Genomic DNA, 26,365 nt, shown 5'->3' with positions numbered 1-26,365 from the left:
ATCATGACTTTTAGTTCCTTTAATACCTAATTGGGCTAAATCCGAATAACAAAATAATATAATCAGGATTTCTAAACAAATACTTTTGTATACATCCGGTTTACACTAATATTAGTGTACATCGAGCACTATAAGGATAACTTTAAGCCAATTTAGGGTAACTTTTTGCCCTTTTTGGGTAATTTTGAACATAATATGATTTTTTTTTTATAAGTAGGACAAGAAAAGTTTTATAAGGGTAATAGTATTACTTTCAATCACTAATAATTGAATTTTAGTCATTTAAAATGCGATTTTTTACCAATAAAGCGTATATTATTTTTATTTGTATTGGGTTACTTTTATATATATATATTGGGATAACTTTTATTCATTTTAGGGGTAACTTCTTATCATTTTAAGAGATCTTTATAATGGATGTACAATAATTATTGTACACCCAATTTTTTTAAAAGTTTGTGATTTCTAAAATGTAACTAATCGAATAATGTGGTTAAGAGATAATGAATACAACCCAAAGATCCAACTATGGTAAATTGTTATATGAAGCATCTACTTCCTATTATATACTGCATTTGTCCTTCAAGCGGATTTAACTATCATCGTACAGGTTCAATCACACTATCAACAAGACTACTAATTCCAAAAGGAGGAAGTATTTAACGACAAGCTAAGAAAATCATCTACGATATGGAATTGAACTATACATAATGCTGCAACATCGTTACCAAAAGAGAAAAACGTCTTGGTCTAGAAGTAGTTAGTTGGTCATCATCATCAAGACTAATGTTGGTGACCTTCATATAGTTCCTTAGACTACTTTTGATTTATTTTGTGTGGCTAAAATAAAGTACTGGTGGTTGGTCGAAGCTTCAGTAAGATTTACTCATCTTTAAGTACACGCAAAATATGATAATTAGACTAAAAGAGAGTAGTTTAGTCATCACTTTGTGCTGTAATGCTGTGCTAGTATGCTCTAACATGGGTTCATGACTATAAATAATTGAGTCACCCATTCAGCGTGCAACCATAATTTGGTTACTGAAATCATGTCATAAGAACAATACTTTATACTATATGCAGCAAAGTGATCAACATCATATTATAAAATGAAATACTGCATTTTAATTATCAATGGGACCTATTGTTACAAATTAAAACCTGGCTTCCAATCATTTTTTTTATTTTTATTTTTATTATAGTATTATATTAAAACTAGAACCAGATTAGTTTCAAAAGAATTAATCTGTTTTCCTCCAAAATATTTCAAAAAAAATGGTTGTCTATTTACCCACAAAGGTGTGAACCTACTAGTAATTCAAGGTACATCCGCACGGTCAGACCCAAGTTCAATTAGTCTCAAGTTCCTTTTAGTATACCTCTAAATTCAATTTGTCTCGTGTAAATTTTAATTAAACTGCGCGGTCACTAATCCACATTCTAGAATATACTCCTGATGGGTGTATGTAAGGAAAAAAAAATAAGTACCAGGGAGCCTTGACGATAAATATAAGTGTTTAGGCAAGGCATGAGTTTCAATGTTCTGTTCCAGTAACTCAATTCGTCACTGGACCTCTATATTCTACCTACATAATACGGTAACCACACATGCTCAACCTAGAGATAACCAGTTTGATTGATATACACTAAATTTCACAGAAGGGTGTCTAAATACTGGCTTATTGTAGTGTACTTAAGGTGAGGGTATAACATAGTTCCTTCCACGCCACCAGATGCCTCGACATCAAAGTAGGTCTGATCCCCCTTCACAAAAGCAGAGTATATGAAGATAAGCTCCATGTTGTTTGGATATTGGGTTTCTGCAACACAGAGGAATAGTCTTAGAGAAATCTATAAAGCCTATGGTTTAAACCATACAGCATGCATCCCCCTTCTAGTGAAGAATATAATAATACCATATTATTGAAGAGTTTAAGTACTTTTTTTTTTAATCTTGGTGAATACCCTGACTTTCAACCCTATCACCCTAATTAGACCATGTTGGTCACTCAAGGGCCCCAAGACCTTGAACAATTGAACCTTTGGGAAATGATCAAGACATAGTTTACAAAGAAGAAAGTTACTACAAATTTTGAACAGTTACTAGCTAGTGCCATAGTTTCAAGAATTGAGAAATTGAGCTTCTTGGTTAAATCACAACACTACAAACCCCATACACTATACTCCTCCTGTCCCAAAAAATTATACCTTCTTCAAAATAGTAGGCCGGTAAGGGGAGCTATAATAAAAATTTATTGTAGTTGGACAGTTTTGTCGTGGTATTTACTTACAATGCTAGAAAATGATATCAGATCTAAAGCAGCCTGTTTTATAGGGTCATTGGGAAAAACTTATATATATCGCTTGTCCGCTTCTCTTGTATAAGCATGAATAACACCTAGTGAAGGATAGTCATGGTTAGAGCTGTCAAAAGTTGACTTGACCCGAAATACCAACTCAAACTCGATTATTAACCGACCCATATGAACCCAAAAAATGGTGACCCAAACCCGACCTGAAACCAACCCTAAACCCGAGTTGACCCAAGTATGTGAGACTCGAACCCGAACATGAACTGACCTGGAGATGACCCGACCCGACCCGATTGTAACCCGTAAATTATTAACCTGAACTGAACCCGACTTGAACCGAAATTGACCCAAACTCGTTTTAACCTGACTTATTATTAACCTGACCTGAATTCAACCCGACCCTTTCCTAACCCGACCCGAATTTAACCCAACCTGTTACAAACCCAAACTGAAATCAACCCGACCTGTTATTGACCTGACCCAAATTTAACCCGACTTGTTATTGAACCGACCAGAAATTTACCAGACTTATTACTAACCCGACCCAAAAATTCAACCCGATCTGTTACTAACCCGACTCGAAATCAACACGACTTGTTATTGACACGACCTAAATTCAACCCAAATTGTTCCTGACGAGATTTCAAATCACCTTAAATGCAATTTAGACCACATTATTATTGTTGATCAAAGCATTTTGTCTAAGGAGACCAAGTCGGTCCAGGTCAGCAAAAGAAAGGAGCATCATCCTCAAATTTAAAAGTTAAATATAGTATATATTTGTAGTATGGTCAAAGGAGATAATTATCTTCCTAAATTATAAACTATAGTTCCCTAATATATTGCCATATATATTATAGTCAAAGGAAATAATTAGCTTGATAAAAATGATAATTATCTATTTATAATTAGTTGAACTCGAATATGACCTGACTTGGAAATGACCCGACCTGATTGTAACCTACAAATTATTGACTTGAACATAACTCGACTAGACTCCGAGAATGACCCGACTTGGAAATGACCCAACCTAATTATAACTCGCAAATTATTGACTTGAACCGAACCCAACTTGAACCCGAGAATGTCCCGATTTGAAAATGACCCGACCTGATTATAATCCGCAAATTATTGACTTGAACCGAACCCGACTCAAACCCGAGAATGACCCGATTCTAACCCGCAAATTATTGACTTGAACCGAACCCGAGAATTACCCTAACCCGTTTTAACCCGTGAAAACCCAAATTAAACCCGACCTATTACTCACCCGACCCGAAAGTAACCCGACCAATTATTAACCCGACCTAAACTCGACCCAAACCCGATAAGAAGCATGACCCAACCCAAACTCGACCCGCATAGGTTATGGAATTTATCCGAATTAACCCGAATTAATCCCAATTTGCCTTTAAACGACCAATTTACCAGTTTATAGCTTGCACCAATTTTATTAATTCAAGCACGAACATTTATAACAACAAATAATGATTATATATAGTTCCAAACGACATTATATGACCCCGAGATATATCCCCTAAAATTTCAAAACTTTTCGTAACCGAGCCCCCGAACCTCCAAAATTTCTCAAAAAGTGTGGATATTAGCCTTCAATTTCGGAATTTTTTGACATTTTTTTTGTACGGAAATAAAAATTGACAAAATGTTTACCATGGTCCCTAATACCGTCTGCAAATCCAATTGGTAGGGTGGAACCATCCAAATTGTCTTGAAACAGTCAATTTAACGATTCACAATTTGAACCGATTTCATTAATTCAAGCCTAACACAAACACTTATGACAACATATAATGATCATATATGGTTCCATACAACATTATATGACTCCGGGATGTATCCCCTAAAATCTAAAGTCTTTTCGACAACGGGCCCTGAAACCTCCCAAATTTCTCAAAATACGTGGATATTAGCCTTTAATTTTGGAATTTTTTGACTTTTTTTCGCCCGAAAATAAAAATTGACAAAATGTATACCATGGTCCCTAATACCCTCTAGGAGTCCAATTGGGTGGGTGGAACCATCCAATTTGCCTTTAAACGACCAATTTACAACTTGCACCGATTTCATTAATTCAAGCCTACCACGAACATTTATGACAACATATAATAATCACATACGGTTCCAAACGGCATTATATGACACCAAAATGTATTCTTTGGAATTTCAAGACTTTTCGACACCGAGTCCGGAAACCTTCAAAATTTCGCAAAATGCGTAGATATTAGTCTTTAATTTTGGAATTTTTTGGCTTTTTTTCTCGGAAATAAAAATTGCCAAAATGTTTACCATGGTCCCTAATACCCTCCGTGAGTCCAATTGAATGAGTGAAACCATCCAATTTGCCTTTTAAAGACCAATTTAATGGTTTACAACTTTCACCGATTTCATTAACTCAAGCCTACTACGAACATTTATGACAACATATAATGATCATATATGGTTCCAAACAGCATTATATGACCCCGAGATGTATCCTCTATAATCTTAAGAATTTTCGATACCGGGCCTCAAAACCTCTAAAAATTTTCAAAAAGCGTGGATATTAGCCTTCAATTTTGGAATTTTTTTACTTTTTTTCACCCGGATATAAAAAATGCCGAAATGTTTACCATGGTCCTAAATACCCTCAGGAAGTACAATTGGGTGGGTGGAACCATCCAATTTTCCTTTAAACGACCAATTTACCGGTTTACAACTTGCATCAATTTCATTAACTCAAGCCTCCCACGAACATTTATGACAACATATAATGATCATTTATGGTTTAAAAAAGTATTATATGACCCTGAGATGTACACCCTAAAATCTCAAATCTTTTCGACACCAGGTCCCGAAACCTAAAAAATTTCTCAAAACATGTGGATATTAACCTTCGATTTTTAGAATTTTTTTTGACTTTTTTTGCCCGTAAATAAAAATAGCCGAAATGTTTACCATGGTCCCTAATACCCTCTGGGAGTCCAATTGGATTGGCAGAACCATCCAATTTGCCTTTAAACGGCCAATTTACCGGTTTACAAGTTGCACCAATTTCATTAACTCAATCCTACCACGAACATTTATGACAACAAATAATGATCATAAATGGTTCCAAAAGACATTATACGACCCCGAGATATATTCTTTAAAATCACAAGTCTTTTCGACACCAGGTTCCGAAACCTCCAAAATTTCTCAAAAAACGTGGATACTATTAACCTTCAATTTTTGGAATTTTTTTGACTTTTTTCGCCTGTAAATAAATATAGCCGAAATGTTTAGCATGGTCCCTAATACCCTCCGGAGGTCCAATTGTGTAGGTGGAACCATCCAATTTGAATTTAAACTACCAATTTACCGGTTTACAAGTTGAACCGATTTCATTAACTTAATCCTACCACGAACATTAATGACAACAAATAATGATCATAAATGGTTCCAAACCAACGTTACATGGAACGCGGGACGTTCCGAAACTTGGTACGGGTGCCGGAACGTGGAACGTAGCCTTTAGAGTTCTCGGAACGTATGGTCATTTGTTTTATCAGTGCTTTGTAATTTATAATTTTATAGTTGATACTCCACTATTTACCATAAATTAATTATATATACATTAAAAAAAAAAAAGAAAGAAAAATAAAGCTGGAAATTGCATTTAATGTATTGCTCAATTCCCATGGCTATACTTGTGTAGACAATTAAAAAAGAAAAAAAAAATAGGAAAAGAAGGGGACATTAGGACATAGGGGTCCACAATCTTTATTAGACTTGTTTTCTTATCAGTTATTAGTCTTATCACTCTTCCATTCCACAATTCTTCATCTCCTTCCCCATTGATGAAACATTGAAAGTCTTTTAAACTTTCAATTATAAACGAAATTATAAACAAATGACAACCCAATTGTCACTCTTAGACTACAACTTAGATCGTACTACAAATGGGTTCTCCGTCGTCGACGAATTAGATCGCGAACTGGAACGCGTTAGTACCGCGTTTGGGTACGAACGTTCCGGTACAGGGAACGCGCTATCGTCCAGCGTTTCGGGTAACACTGTTCCAAACGACATGACCCCGAGATATATTCCCTAAAATCCCAAGTCTTTTCGACACCGGGTCCCGAAACCTCCGAAATTTCTCAAAAAACGTGGATATTAGCCTTCAATATTTGGAATTTTTTTTTGACTTTTTTCGCCCGTAAATAAAAATAGCCGAAATGTTTACCATGGTTTGTAATACCCTCCGGAGGTCCAATTGGGTGGGTAGAACCATCCAATTTGCCTTTAAACGACCAATTCACCGGTTTACAACTTGCACCGATTTTATTAACTCAAGCCTACAACAAACATTCATGACAACAAATAATGATCACATATGGTTCCAAACGACATTATTTGACCCCGAGATGTATTCCCTAGAATTTCGAGAATTTTAGAATCCGAGCCCCGAAAACTTCAAAATTTCTCAAAAAGCGTGGATATTAGCCTTCAATTTTTGAATTTTTTTACTTTATTTCGCCCGAAAATAAAAATTGACGAAATGTTTACCATGGTCCTTAATACCGTCCGGGAGTCCCATTGGATGGGTGGAACCATCCAATTTGCCTTTAAACGACCAATTTACCGGTTTACAACTTGCACTGATTTCATTAACTCAAGCCTACCACGAACATTTATGACAACAAATAATGATCATATATGGTTCCAAACAAAATTATATGACCCCAAGATGTATCCCCTAAAATTTCATGACGTTTCAACGCCGAGCCCCGAAACCTCCAAAATTTCTTAAAAAGCGTGGATTTTAAGCTTCAATTTTGGAATTTTTTTACAATTTTTCGCCCGAAAATAAAAAATGCCGAAATTTTTACCATGGTCCCTAATACCCTCCGGGAGTCCAATTGTGTTGTTGGAACCATCCAATTTGCTTTTAATCGGCCAATTTAATTACCGGTTTACAACTTGCACGGATTTCATTAACTCAAGCCTACTACGAACATTTATGACAACATATAATGATCATATATGGTTCCAAACGGCATTATATGACCCCGAGATGTATCCCCTAAAATATAAATACTTTTCTACACTGGGCCCCGAAACCTCTAAAATTTCTCAAAAAGCGTGGATATTAGCCTTCAATTTTGAAAATTTTTTATTTTTTTTGCTCGGAAATAAAAATTACCGAAATATTTACCATGGTCCCTAATACACTCCGGGAGTTCAATTGGATGGGTGGAACCATCCAATTTGCCTTTAAACGACCAATTTACCGGTTTACAACTTGCACCGATTTCATTAATTCAAGCCTACCACGAACATTTATGACAACAAATAATATTCATATATGGTTCCACACGGCATTATATGACCCTGAGATGTATCCCATAGAATTTCAAGATTTTTCGACACCGGGCCCAAAAACCTCCAGAATTTCTCAAAAAATGTGGATATTAGCTTTCAATTTTGGAATTTTTTGGCTTTTTTTCGCCCGATTTTAAAAATTGCCGAAATGTTTACCATGGTCCCTAATACTCTCCAATCCAATTGGATGTGTGGAACCATTCAATTTGCTTTAAAACTGTCAATTTACCGGTTTACAACTTGCACCGATTTACCGGTTTACAATGACTAATTTAATTAACTTGCACCGAACCTGACGTGAACCGAAATTGACCCAAACCCGTTTTAACCCGTCAAAACCCGAATTTAACCCAACTTGTTACTAACCTGATCGGAATTCAACCCGACCCGTTCCTAACCCGACCCGAATTTAACCCAACCTGTTACAAACCCGACTCGAAATTAACCCGATTTGTTATTGATGCGACCCAAATTCAACCCGACTTGTTAGTGACCCGACCCGAATTTTAGTTTTTTACCATATCTATTATTTACCCAACCTTAAATGCAATTTAAACCACCTTATTATTGTTGATCAAAGCATTTTGTCCTGGAAGATCAAGTCCGGCAGGCCAACAAAAGAAAGCAGCATCATCCTCAAATTTAAGAGTTAAATATTGTATATATTTGTTGTATGGTCAAAAGAGATAATTATCTTCCTAAATTATTGAATATAGCTCCCTAGTATATTGCCAAATATATTACAGTCAAAGGAAATAATTAGCTTGATAAAAATGATAATTATTAATATATTGTTAGTTAAACCTTGAACCCGAATATGACCTAACTTGGAAATGACCCGACCTGATTGTAACCTGCAAATTATTACTTGAACATAATCCAACTTAAATCCGAGAATGACCCGACTTGGAAATGACCCAACCTGATTATAACCCCTAAATTATTGACTTGAACCGAACCCGACTTGAACCCGAGAATGACCCGACTTGAAAATGACCCGACCTGATTATAATCCGCAAATTATTGACTTGAACCGAACCCGACTCAAACCCAAGAATGACCCGACCTGATTTTAACCCGCAAATTATTGACTTGAACCAAACCCGACTCGAACCCGAGAATTACCCTAACCCGTAAAAACCCGAATTAAACCCGACCTATTGTTCACCCGACCCGAATGTAACCCAACATGTTAACCCGACCCAAACCCGATTAGAAGTACGACCCGATGTGAACCGACTCAAGCATGACCCAACTCAAACCCGACTGGCATAGGTTATGGAATTAATCTAAATTGACCCAACCCGAGTACACCTGACCCACCCTTACCCGATCCAAGCCCGACCCGTTTACCCAAATTGACAGCTCTAGTCATGGTAGTGATGTAAAAATTCAAAAATGGTGAGGGATAGCAGTGGATTTTTTTACTTAAATTCTTATATTGTCTATATTAATCAAATGTGTCACATTATTTAGGGACGTGAGAGTGACTTATTTCAGTTTTGTTTCTCAGTATAACCATGAACAAGACCAGCAGAACAACACTTCATAAGTGAATTAACAAAAAGTCAAGAATCCGAAGTACTACAATACCTTTGATTTTGGTAAGGAGCTCTTCTTCTGAAACATATACTTTCTCTAATTCTTTCCCAATCTTACTTTCCCAAACACCGACCAGTTCGTTCATGGAGTAAACGTTACCTTCTGGTCTCAAATACATCGCCTTATTCAAGGTACGTGGATCATCCACTGCACTAATTGTAAAGGCAGCAACATCAATTTCTTTCACGAACACACCTATACATGAGAGTAAGAAAACAATTACTTCTTGCATTCTCGAAATTCCTAATAACAATACAATACAATATAATATCAATCTAGAAAATCTCTTATGCAGCCTATACAGGATAAGACAAAGGAGCTGAACTGCAATTTGACAGACCTTTGACATTTCCATCTCCAAAGATTGTAATTTTGTCCCTTGGAGGAGCTTTAATCCCAGGTTGAACCAAAGACGGGAGTAAATAGCTCATGAAGAAGTTGCAACAGATGTATGTGTATGGAATCTCTTCAGCTTCCACAAGCCGCCTTATTTCAGCTTTTCTTGAATAAAAATTATGGTCCATACCAGATATTTGCACCTTGTCTGGATCTGATCCAAATTCCGAAGGAATGAATCTCTGTGAAATTATAGGACTGTTAAGGATACAACATTGCATATAGAAGCATGATCTGGCATAAAAGTATAAAAAATTAGCACTCTTGGTCCAAGTACACTCTTATTTTTTTTGTCACATCATGGCTCCAATCACTGTATAGTCCCATGATCATATCATAGTTGCGTTGTTCAGACTTCAGAACGATAGCTAAAAACAAATGTTATCCTAATTTCTATTTCATTTAGGATGACTCGAACAGCAAGGGGTTTTTTTCCTTTTGTTTTCCACTGATTTAGCACTAAGAAACTCGTGTTGAATGGGATATAGTTGATTTATGTATCGGATGGAAATGCAACAAGACTATATTCTGTGTTCTAGCAGCGGTTTCCAACTTTCCATTTCCATGACAATGAGTAGGACCTCAAGTCATGGTAATATGGTAGGTCCTTACATAATGATTGGCATGCAAAGAGTTTTTCATATTGATAAACTGGGAATTATATCAAAAAGACCTTAAAACCTTTTAATTCTCAAATAGAGTTCGTGACTAAACTGACATGAACCCTCATTAAGCTCTACCAAGCCAAACTTGATGTAGTGGTAAGCTTCTCATAACTAGAAGTCATTGGACCAGATCCTTCTAGCGATACATTAAGGCCTTAAGGGTAGGGTTCCCTTGCATTGCCCTTGCCCTCAGGTCTGACCTTTAGGCTGAGCGAGGGGATCCATGAAGTGTACAGCTCTAACTAAGTCATTTACCTTACACCTTATCTATCCTAAATAAATCTTCATTGAATTCTAATCACACACAATTCTTCCCTGGAAAATAAACAAGGGATCCAATCATATTAGGAATTACGTACTAATCAACTCAGATCTACTCTAAGCACAAGATTTGGAGAGCAATATGGAAATTGTGAGCAAGTGTGAATTAAACATATAGCCATGAGTCCATGACTGTTCTATTCACCTTTAAAAAATCTTGACAAATAATATTTAGATAAAGGTCAATAAGATTTATTAAACGCAAGTTCACTATAATTTCATATAAGCTCAGGTAAGTTCGAAAGCTCATCTAAAGTTCGGATGAGGAAATACAAGTAAAAAGAGCAACAACCTTTGTTACTGCTGAGTACATCCTAGTACAACCACTATGCCACCACTATTATAAAATGCTCACCACAGTCACAAACAAAGCAATCACACTAATTAAACAAATCCAAAACAATGATTAAAATAATTGTGATTAAGCATTAGAAAATTAACTCTACTAATTGTACGTGTTCTCAACTGCAATTAAATATACTTTTTCTCCACATCTAAATCATCATTTTCTCAATAGATGTAGATTTGCATGTTTCCATGATCCCAGCAAACCTAATTAACAATTAAACAAAACAGCACGAAAACAATAATCTACTGTATCACATTATCTAAGTATCATAATTCAAACTATAAATAATTAATGAAAAAGAATTGACCTTTATACAACCAGCAAGTTTAATAGCACGAATCAAACTCTTCTGAGCAAGAACTTGCTTAGATGGGATAGCACAAATTACAACATCCACTTTTTTCACAGCTTCAAGTAAACTCTCCTCATCTTCCAAAGAACCCTTCAACAAATATTATCAAAAATAAATAATTAAATACAGAAATACCCACAAAAATTAATGAATTACCCAGAAATACCCAGAAAAAATTAAGAAGAGGGTAGAAAAAAGACCTTAAAAAGAAGGGCACCAGCATCTAAAAGAATTTGGAGTTTCTGAGATTTTAGAGGGTCGGAAAATGATGTTTCTCTGATAAGAGCAAATGTAGGGTGGGATGCATCAATACTAGCTTTTGCGATGTGATAACCCAATTTTCCAGTTGCTCCAATTATTAATATTCGGCTTTTCTCCATTTTCCGGTTACCGGAAATATCATCACACTAATTTTGCCCTTTTAAAAGTTTTTCGACTTTTTTTTAAAAAAAAAAAAAAGTTATGGGCGTTTGAGGTTGAGGCTTCTGTTGAGTTGATCAACATTCGGGCCGGGCTTTAACATCAAATGTCTTTCCAAATCCGTAAAAATTGATGGGTTTTTAACTAAAAAGGTATGTTTGGCTTGCTCAAATCCGTTCTTTTCCAAACCGGACCGTAGTTTATCAACTCTAGAGTTTTAATATGTGATTAATTTTTAATTTTATTTTGGTGTACAATGAACTAATGAAGTACAGTAATCTTTACCCACATGCTACATGTGATGCTCATTCTAAGTATGTTACGGTGTACATGTGTTTTGCTCGTATATTTTATTGAGCACATGTTCTAAATTAGAGCTCATATCTACGATAAGTTCTAAACAAGCTCATATCTATTAATGGTGAGCTTGCTGCTCATATACATCTATCAATAATATAAGCGCAAAAACTTTCATCTAGACTAGAGAATTAGAGATGGATGGAGCAACACCAAAAGAATAGTGAAAAAAAAAAAAAACACAGATGTGGGAGTATTAATTATAATACTATCATTATCTTCACTATAATGATAGACTAAAAAAAAATATTGTTATACTACTCGTAGTAAAAAAAATATGGAGTAATTTTACTTTCTATATTATTCTTTTTGTTCGTCTTGTTTAGTTTTTTACATGGTATTCAATGCAGAACAGAAATATATAATTAATATTATAAAAAAACAAAAATGGATTAAATCATACAGTATGGTTTGTTTCAATTAGAGACAAGGTGGTATACAATAATACAAATAATTCAAAATTTTCTTTGTAAAAAAAAAAAAAAGAGACCTCTACTCTCTAGCTACCGTAGTAAGACTCACCAACCCTACCCAATTCCAAACACATTAGACATCATCCATCACCCAGACAAATAACAGAACTTCATCCCAGTCTTCTGCTTCGACTAATCCTAGGATTGATCCCAGTAAGTTCCCCTTCATAGCTAAGCTTTGGTCGCTTAACTTCACGCACCTGCCCCTTGCGGCTATTGACCGCTTTTTTATGCTGCAACTGCATAAATTTAAAAAGAGCACATCAGAGAAAGGAAACCAAGCAATCACAGATGAGCTTAACATAGTTCACAAGATGAACAAAACAATAGTTCTAATCAAGTACCTTGTACTTCTTCCGTGGATTTTTTATTTGCTTCTTTCGATCACGAGTAAGTCCTCTATTTTTCTCCATCTAAAAAATATATATTATAACAATAAATATTAGGACAATCCATAGGAATTTATGCAATTTGCCATACTTATTACAGGAGATAGTGAGCTTGTAGTTTACCTGTGTGGAAATGTGACGTTTTCCATCAGCAGTGATGTCTGGTTCATATTGATCTTGTGGGTTTCTGAAAGAGAGATTATTGTGAGAAACATGCCATGAAGCCAATTAGAAAAGTACATGAAGTGAAAAAAGTTCGGTAACTCACCTTGAAAACTTCGCTGCCTTCAATTTAAGCTTGGCTTCTTTTTGTTTTTTAACTAAATTGTAGAAGTCCTCTGATTCATTAATATCTTCATCACTATCTCCAGCATCAGCTCCATTGCCAGTTTTGCCACCTAAACTCTCTGGCTCATTATCAAGTTCAGCATCATCATTATCTTTTGACTTGATTCCAGCTCTAGCCAAAACCCGAAGTTCGTGTTTCCATCTCCTTTCTCCTAGATCATCTCTTTCTGGCAAGTCATCATCGCCAGAAACACCCTTCAAAAGTTGCGAGAAATAACAGTTAATACCATTATACCAGATCGCCAGAGAATGGTTTTCGTGGACAGTACATAAGCAGTCTGATTATACAGATGTCTAGTGTAAAACAAATAAATTCAAATTTCCTCATGGGGTGGGGGGAGAGAGGGGTGGTGGATCTTCTGACCTGATTAATAGCAAAGAAGATACTAGGAAAACTAGCAATCGCTGGACAATGTAGACATAATGAATAGGATCACAGACAGATAGTGTGATTCAGAGCAAAGGTATCAAGTTTGGCAGTAAATAGTATTGAGCAAATGAGCTTATTAATTACTGCAGTACAAGTTGACTATGTATACCTGTCCAGAAATAAAAGTCACATAGTCCCAAGACTCCCACCACCTCAAATTCAGAATATAAAAGAATTTTACTCAAAGACCCATTATTACAGACTTATAGTTTGACTATTCCCATAATCTCCTGGTCTTTACATCACTCTATACAGGCAAGGGTATCATGGTAAAAACCAATCACTCGGCATAGCTAAAATAATACTCTTACAGTCTTACTTCATATGTGATGCTAATATCTCTAGACAGAGTGAGTATGTTTTTTGCAGTGAACAGTCCTTCACAAGCTGTAGCTAGACTGTCGACGCTCTCTTTAATAAAGTAGAAAAACAAACTTAAGCCACAATGAAGCTTACAAAGTCTACTCACCAAAAAAAAGGAGGAGGGGGGGAGGCCTTAACTAAACCAGGAAAACATTAATGATCAACAGATTGACATCCCTCATCCTACGGCATATAGCTGGAAGGTGGCAATGAATCAGAAACTCATTATCACCAATCAGGACCTCTTCTCAAATATTAAAAATTTCCATCATCACTGCTCTGAGCCGATGAGGCATGTTGCTTTAAAACTTCAATTAACATCAGGACACAAAAAAAAAATTAATATCCCATGCTCCACTATTCTCAAACATCTGGCAGGGAAGGATCAGAATCCAATGGCCACCAGAACTGCCAAACCATGCTCTCCAAGGCATGAGAAATTTTAGCATTTATATCAATTTAAGTTATCAAAGTATGGGAATGCTGCTACAAAATCAAACACATTGCAATCAACATATTGACACAAGCGTTATTGCCAAAAGAAAAAAGTTAACAATGTACCTTGAGCCTGTTTCCCTCGGCAGGAATGATCTGGGAGAGTTTACTAGAAAGAGTGGAGGCACGCCTACTGCCACGAGTAGCACCCTCCAAAGCCATGACATCATCATCATAATCATCAGTCGTTTCAAGCTTTCTGTTAATTTTACCAATCAAACCACAACAAAATCATAAATTAAAAAAAAAAAAGAAAGAAAGAAAAAAAGAAAAAGGTCCATCTCACATAGGAAATATCTGTGTTAAACTAGCAAAACAAAATATACCCAGGAAGTTTCTTTAGTTTCATGTTCTTGCTGTTGTCGGTTTTGGGCGCAACAGAATCGGCTCTCTGCTTCAATTGTTTCTGAAGTTCAGCTCGATATTGCAACATTTGCACACTCTCTGAGCTCATTGGCTGTTCCTGCCATACAACACGTCATTACCCTTAACTTCTAAAATTAAAATACAGACATGAGAAGCTGCTAGAAGAGATAGAAACTAGAAAACTCTACCTGGTCTTTTATCATCCTAAGCTTTTTCTCATTAACCTCAACAGATTGCTTTTGAACTGGTTCAGCAGCTTCCCTTAACTGCAGTACAGTATAGATATCGGAGATCTTAGCAAACAAGAAAACAATCAAGTTAAGTAATCAAGTTTAAGAAAGTGATTACCTTAGATGGTTTTTGTTTCTCAACTGATGGCCCTGTGAGCTCATCAAGTTTAGCAAAAAGATCCGACGATAATTCATGCCCTTTCACAATTGGCTTCTGAGCACTTGCAATATCACTTGTTTGGACCAACACATCCTCAAGGTTGTCTGGAATATGCACATCAAGTTCTTTCATCTAAACAAGAACAAGAGAGTGAAATGAAAATTAGATTTTCAAGATCTAGGTTTCAGAGCACAAATAAAAAGATGGAAATGAATCAGAGAATTAATATTTAGCAGTTACACTAGGCAAAAAGCACGATGCAGTCACTCTAGGCAACATAAACACAAACAAATATAACCATAAATGTTGGTCAGGATTTCTGTATTGCAAGCAAAATAGAATCCACAAAAAGGAGTAAAGGGAAAGAAGTAAGCCCAAGACAGGCAAAAGCATATAATATTAGCAAGCAATGGCAGATACCACTACAATAGAAATAAAGGCAACTATCAAGACGTGGAAGATAATGGAAGGAAGATAAATAATTTAGTTCAGACACGTGAAGTGTAGAGGAATCATAGCAGAGGGATAACAGTAGAAGGATTTGGGATAGTTGGTCAAGAGATCAAGGCCTCACAAAATCTCTGCAGACAAAGCTAATAGGGAAAGAGATACAAGTAGCTCACTCCAAACATGCACGCTAGGTTTAGATATAGTAGGAAAAAAATTTACAACCACCCTGTAATATCCCATCAAGATGAGCCTGGGTAAATGATGACCTAAACTCTCCCATACCAAAGCTGTCTTGGAAAATTTGAAACCCCAACATCTAAATGCCATACATATTGCACAAGCATCCTCAAAGAGAGCATAAAGTTAAGGGAAAAGACCAGCTAACTCAACAGCTCATCAAGCACTTCTCCCGGAGTTGAACAAAATAAAATAAAATAAACAATAGGAAAAAGAAAAGAAAAAATAAAAAAAAATAAAAAAAAACCTTTTCCAATAAGCTTTTGATTTCCACAAGGCGGGCAATAACTGGATGATCACGAATAGGCTGCCCTTCAGATTTCAGAAGAAGGTAAAAAGTAATAGCTTGGCAATAAGCAAGCAACAGGAGTTTTTTCACTTCCAGATAATGTAATCCTTCTTTCTTCGCATTCTCCCCCTTCCTAACCTGCAAGCAGCGAAAAAGGCTCAATGTATGCTGAATGGCATGTTGAAATTAAAAAAGAAAAAAAAAAATACAAGTACAAAGGCATCAAGCATACCAAGCTAAAATACATCGCAGATTACATGAAGAAAATCAACATACATTTTAAAATTAAATGAAAGTATAACATATACCTTAGAAAGAAGGGGATTGACATGGGTCTCGAGTTGCTTGGTTGCATCATTTAACTCAGCAAGCAATCCAACTAATTCTGGAGCCGAACTGCAGCAGAAAGAACAGTAAGCGCAATAGACATCAGTTCCAAATTCAGTTAGTGCCTTAGTTAAGTTAAAGTCATTTCAAATACATAACCATTTGCATTTGAAGTAAACACCGAGTTATGGAAACCAGGAACAGACTTCTCAAAGCAACAGAAACAGTGATTATTTGCGTTCTCTATCAAATATCAATACCCAACCAAACATTACTTAGTCTATATATCTCAAAATTCAATATTTTTCTTAACTATTGACCGCATCCAATATCTCATATCATGTGTATAATACTCAATCAAACACGTATGATATCTCTAAAACCTGTATTCTACAGTCTAGACAGCTAGTCATGCATCACCCAAACAAAGAATTTTAACTCTGAAAATTCATTCTCACATTTATGCATTACGATCATGTTACGCACACGAAGCCAAGGGTTTATAATACTACATTATGCAGTGAAAATATAAGCCAAATATAATTTCATAGCTCCAAATATAAAGACCTAATGCTCCAAGCATAACATGAGCACCTAGCAATATCACAGTAACATACTTTTTACAATTTATACCTGATACTATAGAAGTGGATCAATGCATGCAGAATTTTGGAATCCATAGGTGTACAAGAGAGTTAACATGACAAATTCAAAATTCCAGAGTAAAGACATATGCTTGAAAATGAAGTACTTACCTATATACAACATCCATTTGCTCATCCCTTGATAATGCATTCAAATCTTTCTTCACATCTTCAAACATCAGGACAGCATCGACTTCAGCTTCTTTATTACTTGAAGATTTCAAATTAGTCTTTCCTTTGACCATCATTTCCTAAAATTATAAAAAAAAAAAAAGTATAGAATAAATAACACACTAAGAGACTCCAACAATTGTCAACATCCAAATCTACCGCATCGGTTTCTTTATAAACAAAAGTGGGTAATAGTTGACAGTTTTATAGCCAATAATTACCTCTAGAGTTGGCTCTTGATCACTGTCATCTTGCTCATCACCCAGGAGGCCAAAATCCTCAGCCCTCAAGGACTCTGCCCTTTCTTTCTGCATTTTTATCACCTCTTCCTCTTCCTCTGCAGGGGTATCCTCACCACTTGATTGTAACTAAGATATGAACAAAGACATGATCAACTGGTTTGATAAACATCTTATGGGAGTATCTTGTTGTTAAACTCCAGCAACTAATTTTTCATTTATCAGCACCCAGTTCTTTACTACAATTACATCTAAAGCCTCTATCTGATTGATACAACAGCTCATTAATGAATTACCTCATAATCGGTATTTTCACCACCATAGTGGATGCCCTTTTTACTGGACCACACTTTTGGTATCTTCTCATCCTCCTCAGCATCATCATCCACCTCATCATCAACACCGCCGGTCTTTTCTCGCATAAATTTCTGCTGCCTTGCCACTGAGAATAATCCACCATACACCAAGTTATAAGATATGGCAACAAACATAGCTTAAAAACATACTAACATAACAGAGAAAGAATATGGAATGGACAACAGAAAGCACAAACATATGCAACATTTAACAACAGAAGAAAAAAAATTCAGCCAAAATGACTCCTTCAGGTTAGAAAAATATATTATAGAATAAATCTTGTCTGACCAATAAGTTGATGCTACACCAATGGCACGTGATGATAAGAAATACAAAACTCAAAAGTTTCGTATAGATACTATTGTAAATCCTGATTTCCCAACAGGACAAGGTGGCATGACCTGGAGGATGTATTCAACCTTCCTGAAACTGTGCAACATATATGGAGTACAAGATACCTATGGTCTTGCCAACATAAAAGGTAGCAAACATCTCATATCTCATATCTCATGTGAAATGTCTATGCTTACTAGAGTATGGCAACAGTACTTGGGAAATTACAAGACACTCGTCTAATCAGATACACAAACAAAATGCCTTTTGAAGACACAATAGAGCGTCATCCATCCCACAACACTTGGAAGGACCCTTGTCAATTAACAACATTATTGATGAGTACTGATAAAAAGAAACAATAAAATAACTACTCAAGATTAAACAACGCCAATCACACAAGCTCATAACCAGTCAATGTAACTAAACACACACCCCCAACACTCCCAACTTCCCACAAAAGATGGGTTTGCTTTAAATTTCACCAAAAACGAGTTTCTAATCATAACCTTGAAATCACATACCAACAAACAATCCTCATCCCAACAAACACATACAACAACACTAAATTACATCTTACTTTTGGCGGCTAATCCTGTCAAGTTGCTGTCATCATCATCGTCGTCGTCATCATCATCATCAAACTCATCGTCATCCTCATCTTCATCTTCATCATCATCCCCATCAATACCCTAGAATAAAGAATTGAGAAGACAAATTCAAGTAAGGCTCAATTACTATGACAACCAGCAGCAACTTAAGTCCCCTTTCAACACTTAATTTTCACCATAACTCCAAGAAATAATAACATAAACAACTAACAATTCAAAGAAAAATTCATACTTTTAAGCTTAATATCAAAAATCACAAAATTAAAACACAACATAGCATTTACTCAATTAAATCATACACACAAATATAAGAAACAAACCTCATAATCAAAAACGGGCAGCTCTTCATCATCTTCATCAGAATCAACATTATCATCATTTATATCCAATGGAATTATATCTCTCTTCCTATGAACTGCAATTAACACAAACATTCATCAATACCCACATCCCATTTATCTCTTTCTCTTCAAAAAAAATACTAATTATCCAAAAAAATTAAAAGGGCATTAATTTAGTGCATGAAATAATACAATAATTAATGAAAAGAAAATATTACAGGCATCAATTTCATCCTCCATACTGTTTACATCCTTATTATTATGCAGCTTAGCTTTCTTCGAAATTTGAGGGCTTTTCTTCTGATTCTTCCCACGCTTCCCCATTTTCTCAAGAAAACAATGCAAAAACCCCCAATAAAATTAAAATTAATTAAACCCCTGAAAAATCAAACAAAAAATTAGCAAAAAAGAAATAAATGGAAGGAAAATTAAATAGTGCATGTAGTATGAATTTGAAATTGATAAATTTTCGAGTCTAACGTACGAGCTTTCGATCAGTTGCGGCGAAGCAGGCAGGGCAGAGGGGTTTTAGAGGCGGCAAACTGCGGAGGGGTTTTGTGTCTGTCTAATTGAAGAATAGTACTCCGTATATGGTTTACGCTCTATTTTCGTTGGATGAAAATAATAATAAAGGTGCGTTTGGTTCGAGAAGGGTAAACGGAATGGAATCCCGAAGATAAAACTAAAAATTAATTATATTTTACATCTTTCATTAATACGGAGTTTAAAAAAAAAAATTTGACTTTATAATTATTTTTTAAAAAAAAAAAAAACCCTTCTCAACATCCAACACCACCACCAGTCCACCACCAATCGCACCAATGTGTGGAATGAGATCATATGGAGATTGTGTGGGGGGTTTTGAGCTGGAAGAGTGATGGATGAGGAGTTGATAAGATGGGTGCTTAGTTTTTTTTCTTAATTAAATCTTTTTTAAAAAAAATATTATAAAATTTATTTAAAAAATCCAACCAGTCACAATACAACACGTGTATTCAATTTTGAGAAGATAGTCATCAAAGGTCGTTTTATTTTGATAATCAAAATCAATGCTACTCCTAATAAACTTTTTAACTCCCTTTGTATATGTTCAAGGCTTGTAATTGCATCACCTTACATTTACGATTATTGTATATATCAAGCAAGTTTAGTGGACTTGGTGGAGCTTGAACTCGTGATGATGAGGTAGGGTGGTAAGGGAATGACCTCCCCCTTTACTGTCAAGCATTGAATTGTAAAGTTTAATAGACTTAATCTTACGTACCTTAACAAAAATTACCATTTACATTTTGATATTATAGAAATACCCATTGTAAATTTATAACTAATTCAATTACAATTATACTTGGTATAGTAAGGGTCTGTTCTCATTGACTGAATCAGCTGAACTGAATTGAATTGAACTGAACTGAACTGAATTGAGTTGAACTGAACTGAACTGAACTGAATTGAGTTGAACTGAACTGAACTGAAATGAATATTTTATAAGAGAAGGAAATTAGGAGCTGAACTAAACTGAACTGAACTGAATTTCAACGTATGAAAACAGGCTCTAACTTTTGGTTTTTATATACTTTGTATTACACTAGAACCCTCTTCACAAAAAGAATTCGTTCCTAATACATTGAAAGAGAGAATGGAAAAAAGAGTAGAGTTATTATTACACCTATCTATTTTGATTGTAAAAGTTATGTTTTTTTTTTAATTTTTTTTTATTTATTTATTTTTTTTAAAAATATGTGGTTTACAAATCTTTGTCATTATTGTTGATTCTATATGGTTGTTTAGTAATGATATAATAATTAATTCCATTAAAAAAAAATAATATAATAAAAAAATAAAAAATGGTTGTGCCAATAAATGAAAATATGCGATTATAAAATGGAATTACAGGGTTTTTAATATTATTACATACTCGTATTTCTTCCTATGATTGGCTAAATTCACATGTTTCAACTTAATAAATAAGAAACAATCAACAAAGATAAATAATGATGTTATAATACATTGTATATATACATAAATAAAAAATAATAATAAGATATACGCAGATATACTCTGTATTTTAAAATACAACCTAAAAAATTAATTTTTATTTAAATGGTGCTTCACAGAATGAGCAGAGAAGCCTTTCTTAAATTTGGTTGGTGCAGGTCTAATCCAGGCTCTTCCACCAATCATGTCTTTGCTTAAGAATGGTGCAGCTTCATCATTAGTGAGACTCTTCGACCATGAAACCCTCATTGCTCTATTAGACCCTGGTCCATAGCATTTGTATTCTCCATATACCACATTACTGCAACACAACATAAAACACCAATCTTTTGTAAAAAAAAAAAAAAATATTAAAAAAAAATAAACACATTATTATTGTTGTTATTTTTATTATTATAAAAGCTTATTATTCAAAGCCACAAGAGAGGGCGAAGGAATAAAATAAATTTACATGCCACTATACAAGATATTTGATTATTTTTGCACATTTAATATAATTAAATGAGCAAAAAATTACTACTGAGTAAGTGCACTCGAGTGTATAAAAAAGGTTATGAATAAAGTCAAGTGGGTGAATGGTTGATTTGAATTGATCAACAATCTCAAAGTTACACAAAATGACTAATAAGCCACTTAAGAGTTAAGAATGTAGAGAAATTACTTAGGCCTTATTGTGATGTATCGATCTCCATTATTTACACGAATTGAAAAAAAAAATTAAAACTTTGTATACCTCTCTTTTTTGGGATCATTCCAGTTATTCCATCCTTCAGGCGAAACTACATTAGACAAGTAACTTAGTGTATATATGACCCTCGAATGTGCTCCCCATGGCCTTCCAAGGTCTGCTGTTCCAACCCCTTTGCCAGTGATTTTGCATCCCAGGAAGATATAACCCGTATTCTCCCACGGTGTCTCCCTCCTTTGGGCAGTAATAGCTCCATTTCCGGTTGTTAGCACCGAATGTATATGACATTTCTATATAAATCATACAAAAATACGAATAATAATTAGAAAAATATAGCGCAAATTGATCAAAAAATAAACATTCTCCATTATTCCTCCATTTTTTATTTTTTTATTTTGCTATAATGTGATAACATAATACTCCATCTTATAAAGGTCTTGTTATCTTCAACTTATATAAGAAATAAACTTTGATAAACTACGTACGACAAATATAGTTCAATTTAATTGATACAAATGATCAAAGTTTGTAGGAATAGAATTGAAGCTTACCTCAAAGAGAGAAGCAGCATTGCCACAAATGAAATCAGTGGCTCCTTCAATGTAACAATTTTTGTAATAGTGTCTTCCAACATCATCTAGGAGAGTATCCTGGTATGAAATCATCCTACAGCCGTAGAAAGCAGCCTTATCCCCTGCCACTCTCAAAGCAACTCCCTTCCCTCTTGCCCCATACGTATTCTGCACGTACATATAATCAAGAGAACGTTTAGTACTGGTACTAATTATTAATAAAAAGTAGGCAAAATTGGTTGAGATGCAATCCGTTAGATTTGAAATAGGGGTGGTGCAATCAAAATATTAGGTATTTAAAAGGTGGTTTAGTTATAAAAAAAAAAAAAAAAAAACATAAAAGGTGGTTTTTTCAAAAAAGTTGGACAAAAAAGGTGGTTTATACCAATTTTTTTTACCTAAAAAGTATGTCCATAAACTATTACGGAGTACACAGGTTAATGCTTAGGATATCATAGAACGAAATATACTTGTATATGATTAATAATTAATAATACAAAGTACAGAGCTAAGAGGTGGTTCTTTTTAGGGAAAAATCTTGTGAGATGAAGAAAATACCTTAGGGCTTTTATTTGTGTGCTCTAATGTTGTGTGTCGTACGTGTAAACTAGTACCGGAGTACTTGTAAAATGTATAAGGAGTATATGACATATAGTATAGAAATTTGCATAAGACTATAAATAAACTTGCCTCGAATGTAAGGTAACGCCCCACAAAATTAGAAGCCAAGACAGAGACAGTAGGGGAATCATAAATGTGATCACCATCAGCCCAAGTTATAATGGTGTCCTTTGCTTGATTTCCACTTAGAGTTATGTATGGCTTATCAGCTGGCACAACAATCTTTTCACTGCAACAAGGATTTGCAATAATAATCATGCTAACATCATATCCAAAACATGATTAAGCCTCAGATTAAACATGTATGCAACCTCACACCAACCAAAATAATTACTACCTCCGTTACAGGTTATGTGCAACTAACGATTTGACATAAAGCAGAGAAGGAAAATGTCTAATCGTTGCACATAACCTGTAACGGAGGTAGGATATGAATTTAGTTAGAACAGTTAATAGTATCCTTGGATCGCTCCGAGAGCTAGTTAATTCCTATGAAATCAAATGCGTTTTGCTTGTGAAGAATTCATATAATATTTTTCACATCTAGTTAGTCAATAGTCACTAGTGATTAATAGTGTTCGGTCTAAATATAAAATAAAATTGTGTGCAACTATAATAGATAGATCGTACGTAGGAAGAAGCAAGTAAGATGTTCCAAAATATCTATCCAAGATCGATCCAATTTTCATTACCACACAATATAATCCGTGAAAAGTAATAATACCTGGACTTATTAATTATTATAAACACTTATTATCATCATAATGTCATGTAGAATAATATATATGTAAACTCATTATCATCTATTATTCTATATTAACTTCTTTTGCTACCCTTCTAAGGGGATCGATAAAGATAGATTTAATTGTGTGTTGCTTCGTACTAATTAAGTCTAAATGAATTAATTGATCGTATTTCTACAAAAATGTGATAAACAGAACAAAAAATAAATAAAAATATAAAAAATAATAATAACAATAATAAAAAATAATCAAATGAGTCATGCATTAATGCATGGCGTAGGGCTGTAGCCTATAGGGGTGTTGGATTTTTTCAGGCTGATTTATTGAATTATCATAAGACCTAATTAACAGTAGACATTTATCGTTTAGCTCAAAAATCAACATTCACATTTCTAAATACTTGTACAACATACGTATAAAATCATGCATGCATGCATTTAAACTTAGCTTGCAAATAAAATTTATTACCTATAATTTCCGGGCTTAACCCAAATATAAACAAACTCAGTATTATTAGAAGGCACAGCATCAATTGCATCTTGTATCTTCTTATAGTCACCGTGACCGGATTGATCGACTCGAATAAGGACCGCCGTGGACGTGTCCGTGGGAGCAGCCGAAGACGAGGAGGAAGCCATAAGTGTGGATAAAATGAAGAAGACTACAATATTTTCAAACAAGATAACAATGTAGTTGTAGTAGTAACAACGATGATTAAGGCATCGAAGATGTTTAATATAAAGGTCACAATTACAACCTCCTCCCATGCATGTGCGCATGTGATTGGTTTCTTGCAAACAAAATTCTCCTTACTCGATGGAAGTGCAAAAGGGTTAGAGTTGAAGAACAAAGCTAAGGAAAGTATAGTATGTGCAATTAATTCTCTCAATTATTATTGCTCAAGATTATTAAGCAAAAGGTAAGTGTTTGTGAAAGTATTTATTATACATGTTTTTGAGTATATTTAATTTGTACGTATAATATAAGGTCTTGACGAATTATTTGTATATATGATGATTGCTGACCTTTTATGTAATGGTTATTATTATATGATCTTCATGTAGTTAGCCGATTTCTTACCAACAACGTACAAGCATGCATGGTAGCTTTAATTTCTACGTTTTCGTGTCATCATTCATGATGATTAGAATTTTAGAACTTCTTGGCATAACTATGTAGCAATGTTGCCAATGTATGTGCTATCATGGCTGCTTGAATAGTTGAACCAACTCATCTATATATTAGTCTATTACAATTATTGCAAGTTACTCCGTAATAGAAGTTACTACTCCATGCCATGAGTTTTCGAGTTAGGTAATTTGCCCAAATTTTCACAACATAAACGCAAATTAATTACGTACTATTTTAGTTTTTTTGTTAAAAAAATATGTTAAAGGTCGCATGCAAATTGTGTGTTGTTTTAGTTCTATTGTTCTCCAATTTGCATGCAACCTTTAACATTTTTTTTATAACTTGTTTCTAAATTTTTTTTAAACCTCGTTTCTTAATTTTATTTTTTTTTTGGAAATGTATATACAATAACATAAATGTGAAGTAGATCATGAAATTGTTCACAATTGAAATCTAAAATTGAATCGGAAATAAAAATATTGTATTGATGATTTGATGTGGTGATGCATGTAACGATATATTCATGACAACTTATGCGGTTTAATTTGTAGTAAATCTTTTTGAATTGTTATTTACATGACAATGTATGTATCATCATATTGGAAAAGAGATAACAAAATTGTTATGATCAATCCAATGAAATCTAGAAGCATTGATATTTTGACTTCAAATTCAAATGGCTAATATATATGAAAAGAATTGAAGATTAACTTCATTCCAAGTCACTAAGATGAGATATATAATTGATTTGGTCCTTTCTAAACGAAATTAAGTTAATTAAAGATTACATTTTATTTTAGTATACCGATTATTTTATTTGTTATTATTAATGATGTCCTACATAAAATGGTGGGTAGAGGAAAAAGGGATAGAAGATATTGCTGCAATCCAAAGAAGCTACTATATTGGATGTTTTGATTAATGTTCAAGCTTTATAAATATTTTAATATAATAAGTTGATGATTAAATTACAACTGTTAATTAAAGTCTTCTATTTGACAGGAAAGATGGCGGTCATTATGAGTTGAACATAATTTACAGGTTATAATCCCAGATTTTGCGTTTGACATTCTTACTAGAATTTTGAGTAAACTGAACTCTAATACTTGTCAAAGTATTTGGTTCTAAGCCAATAATTATTGATAACAATATACGTGTGTTTGAGATGGCGCAGTCTTTCTTTGTGACACGCATAAATGATGAGATGGTTTAACTACGTACACCATT

The 26,365-nt window shown here is 34.4% G+C and overlaps 3 protein-coding genes across 4 annotated transcripts; all 3 read right to left on the bottom strand.

Annotated features, from left to right (window-relative positions):
- Window positions 1-1,078: 1,078 nt before the first annotated feature.
- LOC110705107 (probable pinoresinol-lariciresinol reductase 3) lies at window positions 1,079-11,941 on the bottom strand. Its single transcript, XM_021882941.1, has 5 exons — window positions 11,559-11,941; window positions 11,314-11,448; window positions 9,616-9,853; window positions 9,267-9,470; window positions 1,079-1,820 (listed from the first exon to the last, which is right to left on the bottom strand). The coding sequence occupies exons 1-5, from the start codon at window positions 11,736-11,738 to the stop codon at window positions 1,654-1,656; spliced, it is 924 nt and encodes a 307-aa protein (XP_021738633.1). The 5' UTR covers window positions 11,739-11,941; the 3' UTR covers window positions 1,079-1,653.
- A 666-nt stretch (window positions 11,942-12,607) lies between these two features.
- LOC110705105 (something about silencing protein 10-like) lies at window positions 12,608-20,070 on the bottom strand. Of its 2 annotated transcripts, none has more exons than XM_021882938.1 (17): window positions 19,873-20,070; window positions 19,607-19,766; window positions 19,368-19,462; window positions 19,017-19,128; window positions 18,043-18,188; window positions 17,729-17,875; window positions 17,448-17,587; window positions 16,674-16,761; window positions 16,324-16,503; window positions 15,348-15,521; window positions 15,188-15,265; window positions 14,960-15,096; window positions 14,700-14,832; window positions 13,266-13,540; window positions 13,121-13,184; window positions 12,953-13,021; window positions 12,608-12,847 (listed from the first exon to the last, which is right to left on the bottom strand). In XM_021882938.1, the coding sequence occupies exons 2-17, from the start codon at window positions 19,710-19,712 to the stop codon at window positions 12,719-12,721; spliced, it is 2,073 nt and encodes a 690-aa protein (XP_021738630.1). In that variant the 5' UTR covers window positions 19,713-19,766; window positions 19,873-20,070; the 3' UTR covers window positions 12,608-12,718. The 2 variants fall into 2 exon arrangements, with proteins under 2 accessions (XP_021738630.1, XP_021738631.1); XM_021882939.1 differs by having other exon boundaries at window positions 14,960-15,090; window positions 19,873-20,069.
- Window positions 20,071-21,249: 1,179 nt separating this feature from the next.
- LOC110704913 (putative pectinesterase 11) lies at window positions 21,250-24,972 on the bottom strand. The gene is made up of 5 exons (XM_021882722.1): window positions 24,476-24,972; window positions 23,334-23,493; window positions 22,623-22,811; window positions 22,117-22,361; window positions 21,250-21,684 (listed from the first exon to the last, which is right to left on the bottom strand). The coding sequence occupies exons 1-5, from the start codon at window positions 24,784-24,786 to the stop codon at window positions 21,474-21,476; spliced, it is 1,116 nt and encodes a 371-aa protein (XP_021738414.1). The 5' UTR covers window positions 24,787-24,972; the 3' UTR covers window positions 21,250-21,473.
- Between the last annotated feature and the right edge of the window lie 1,393 nt (window positions 24,973-26,365).

Source organism: Chenopodium quinoa, unplaced genomic scaffold (assembly GCF_001683475.1).
Source record: "Chenopodium quinoa cultivar QQ74 unplaced genomic scaffold, ASM168347v1, whole genome shotgun sequence".
Classification (NCBI taxonomy): Eukaryota; Viridiplantae; Streptophyta; class Magnoliopsida; order Caryophyllales; family Amaranthaceae; genus Chenopodium; species Chenopodium quinoa.
Note: the sequence above shows the minus strand (reverse complement) of the source record. Positions and strands in the feature narration are given on the sequence as shown.

Bases quoted from the DNA above. Each gene is read 5' to 3' on its own strand.
- LOC110705107 (XM_021882941.1), bottom strand. From the start codon at position 11,738: ATGGAGAAAAGCCGAATATTAATAATTGGAGCAACTGGAAAATTGGGT. The intron at 11,449-11,558 runs GTCTTTTTTCTA...TATTTGTTGAAG, and splicing joins CTGGTGCCCTTCTTTTTAAG to GGTTCTTTGGAAGATGAGGA. The intron at 1,821-9,266 runs GTATTGTAGTAC...TCTGTGTTGCAG, and splicing joins GCTCCTTACCAAAATCAAAG to AAACCCAATATCCAAACAAC.
- LOC110705105 (XM_021882938.1), bottom strand. From the start codon at position 19,712: ATGGGGAAGCGTGGGAAGAATCAGAAGAAAAGCCCTCAAATTTCGAAG. The intron at 18,189-19,016 runs GTAAGATGTAAT...GATTATTCTCAG, and splicing joins GACAGGATTAGCCGCCAAAA to TGGCAAGGCAGCAGAAATTT. The intron at 17,588-17,728 runs GTAATTATTGGC...TTATAATTTTAG, and splicing joins ATCAAGAGCCAACTCTAGAG to GAAATGATGGTCAAAGGAAA.
- LOC110704913 (XM_021882722.1), bottom strand. From the start codon at position 24,786: ATGCGCACATGCATGGGAGGAGGTTGTAATTGTGACCTTTATATTAAA. The intron at 23,494-24,475 runs GTAATAAATTTT...TCCTTGTTGCAG, and splicing joins GTTAAGCCCGGAAATTATAG to TGAAAAGATTGTTGTGCCAG. The intron at 22,362-22,622 runs GTAAGCTTCAAT...TGATTTATATAG, and splicing joins ATGCTGCTTCTCTCTTTGAG to AAATGTCATATACATTCGGT.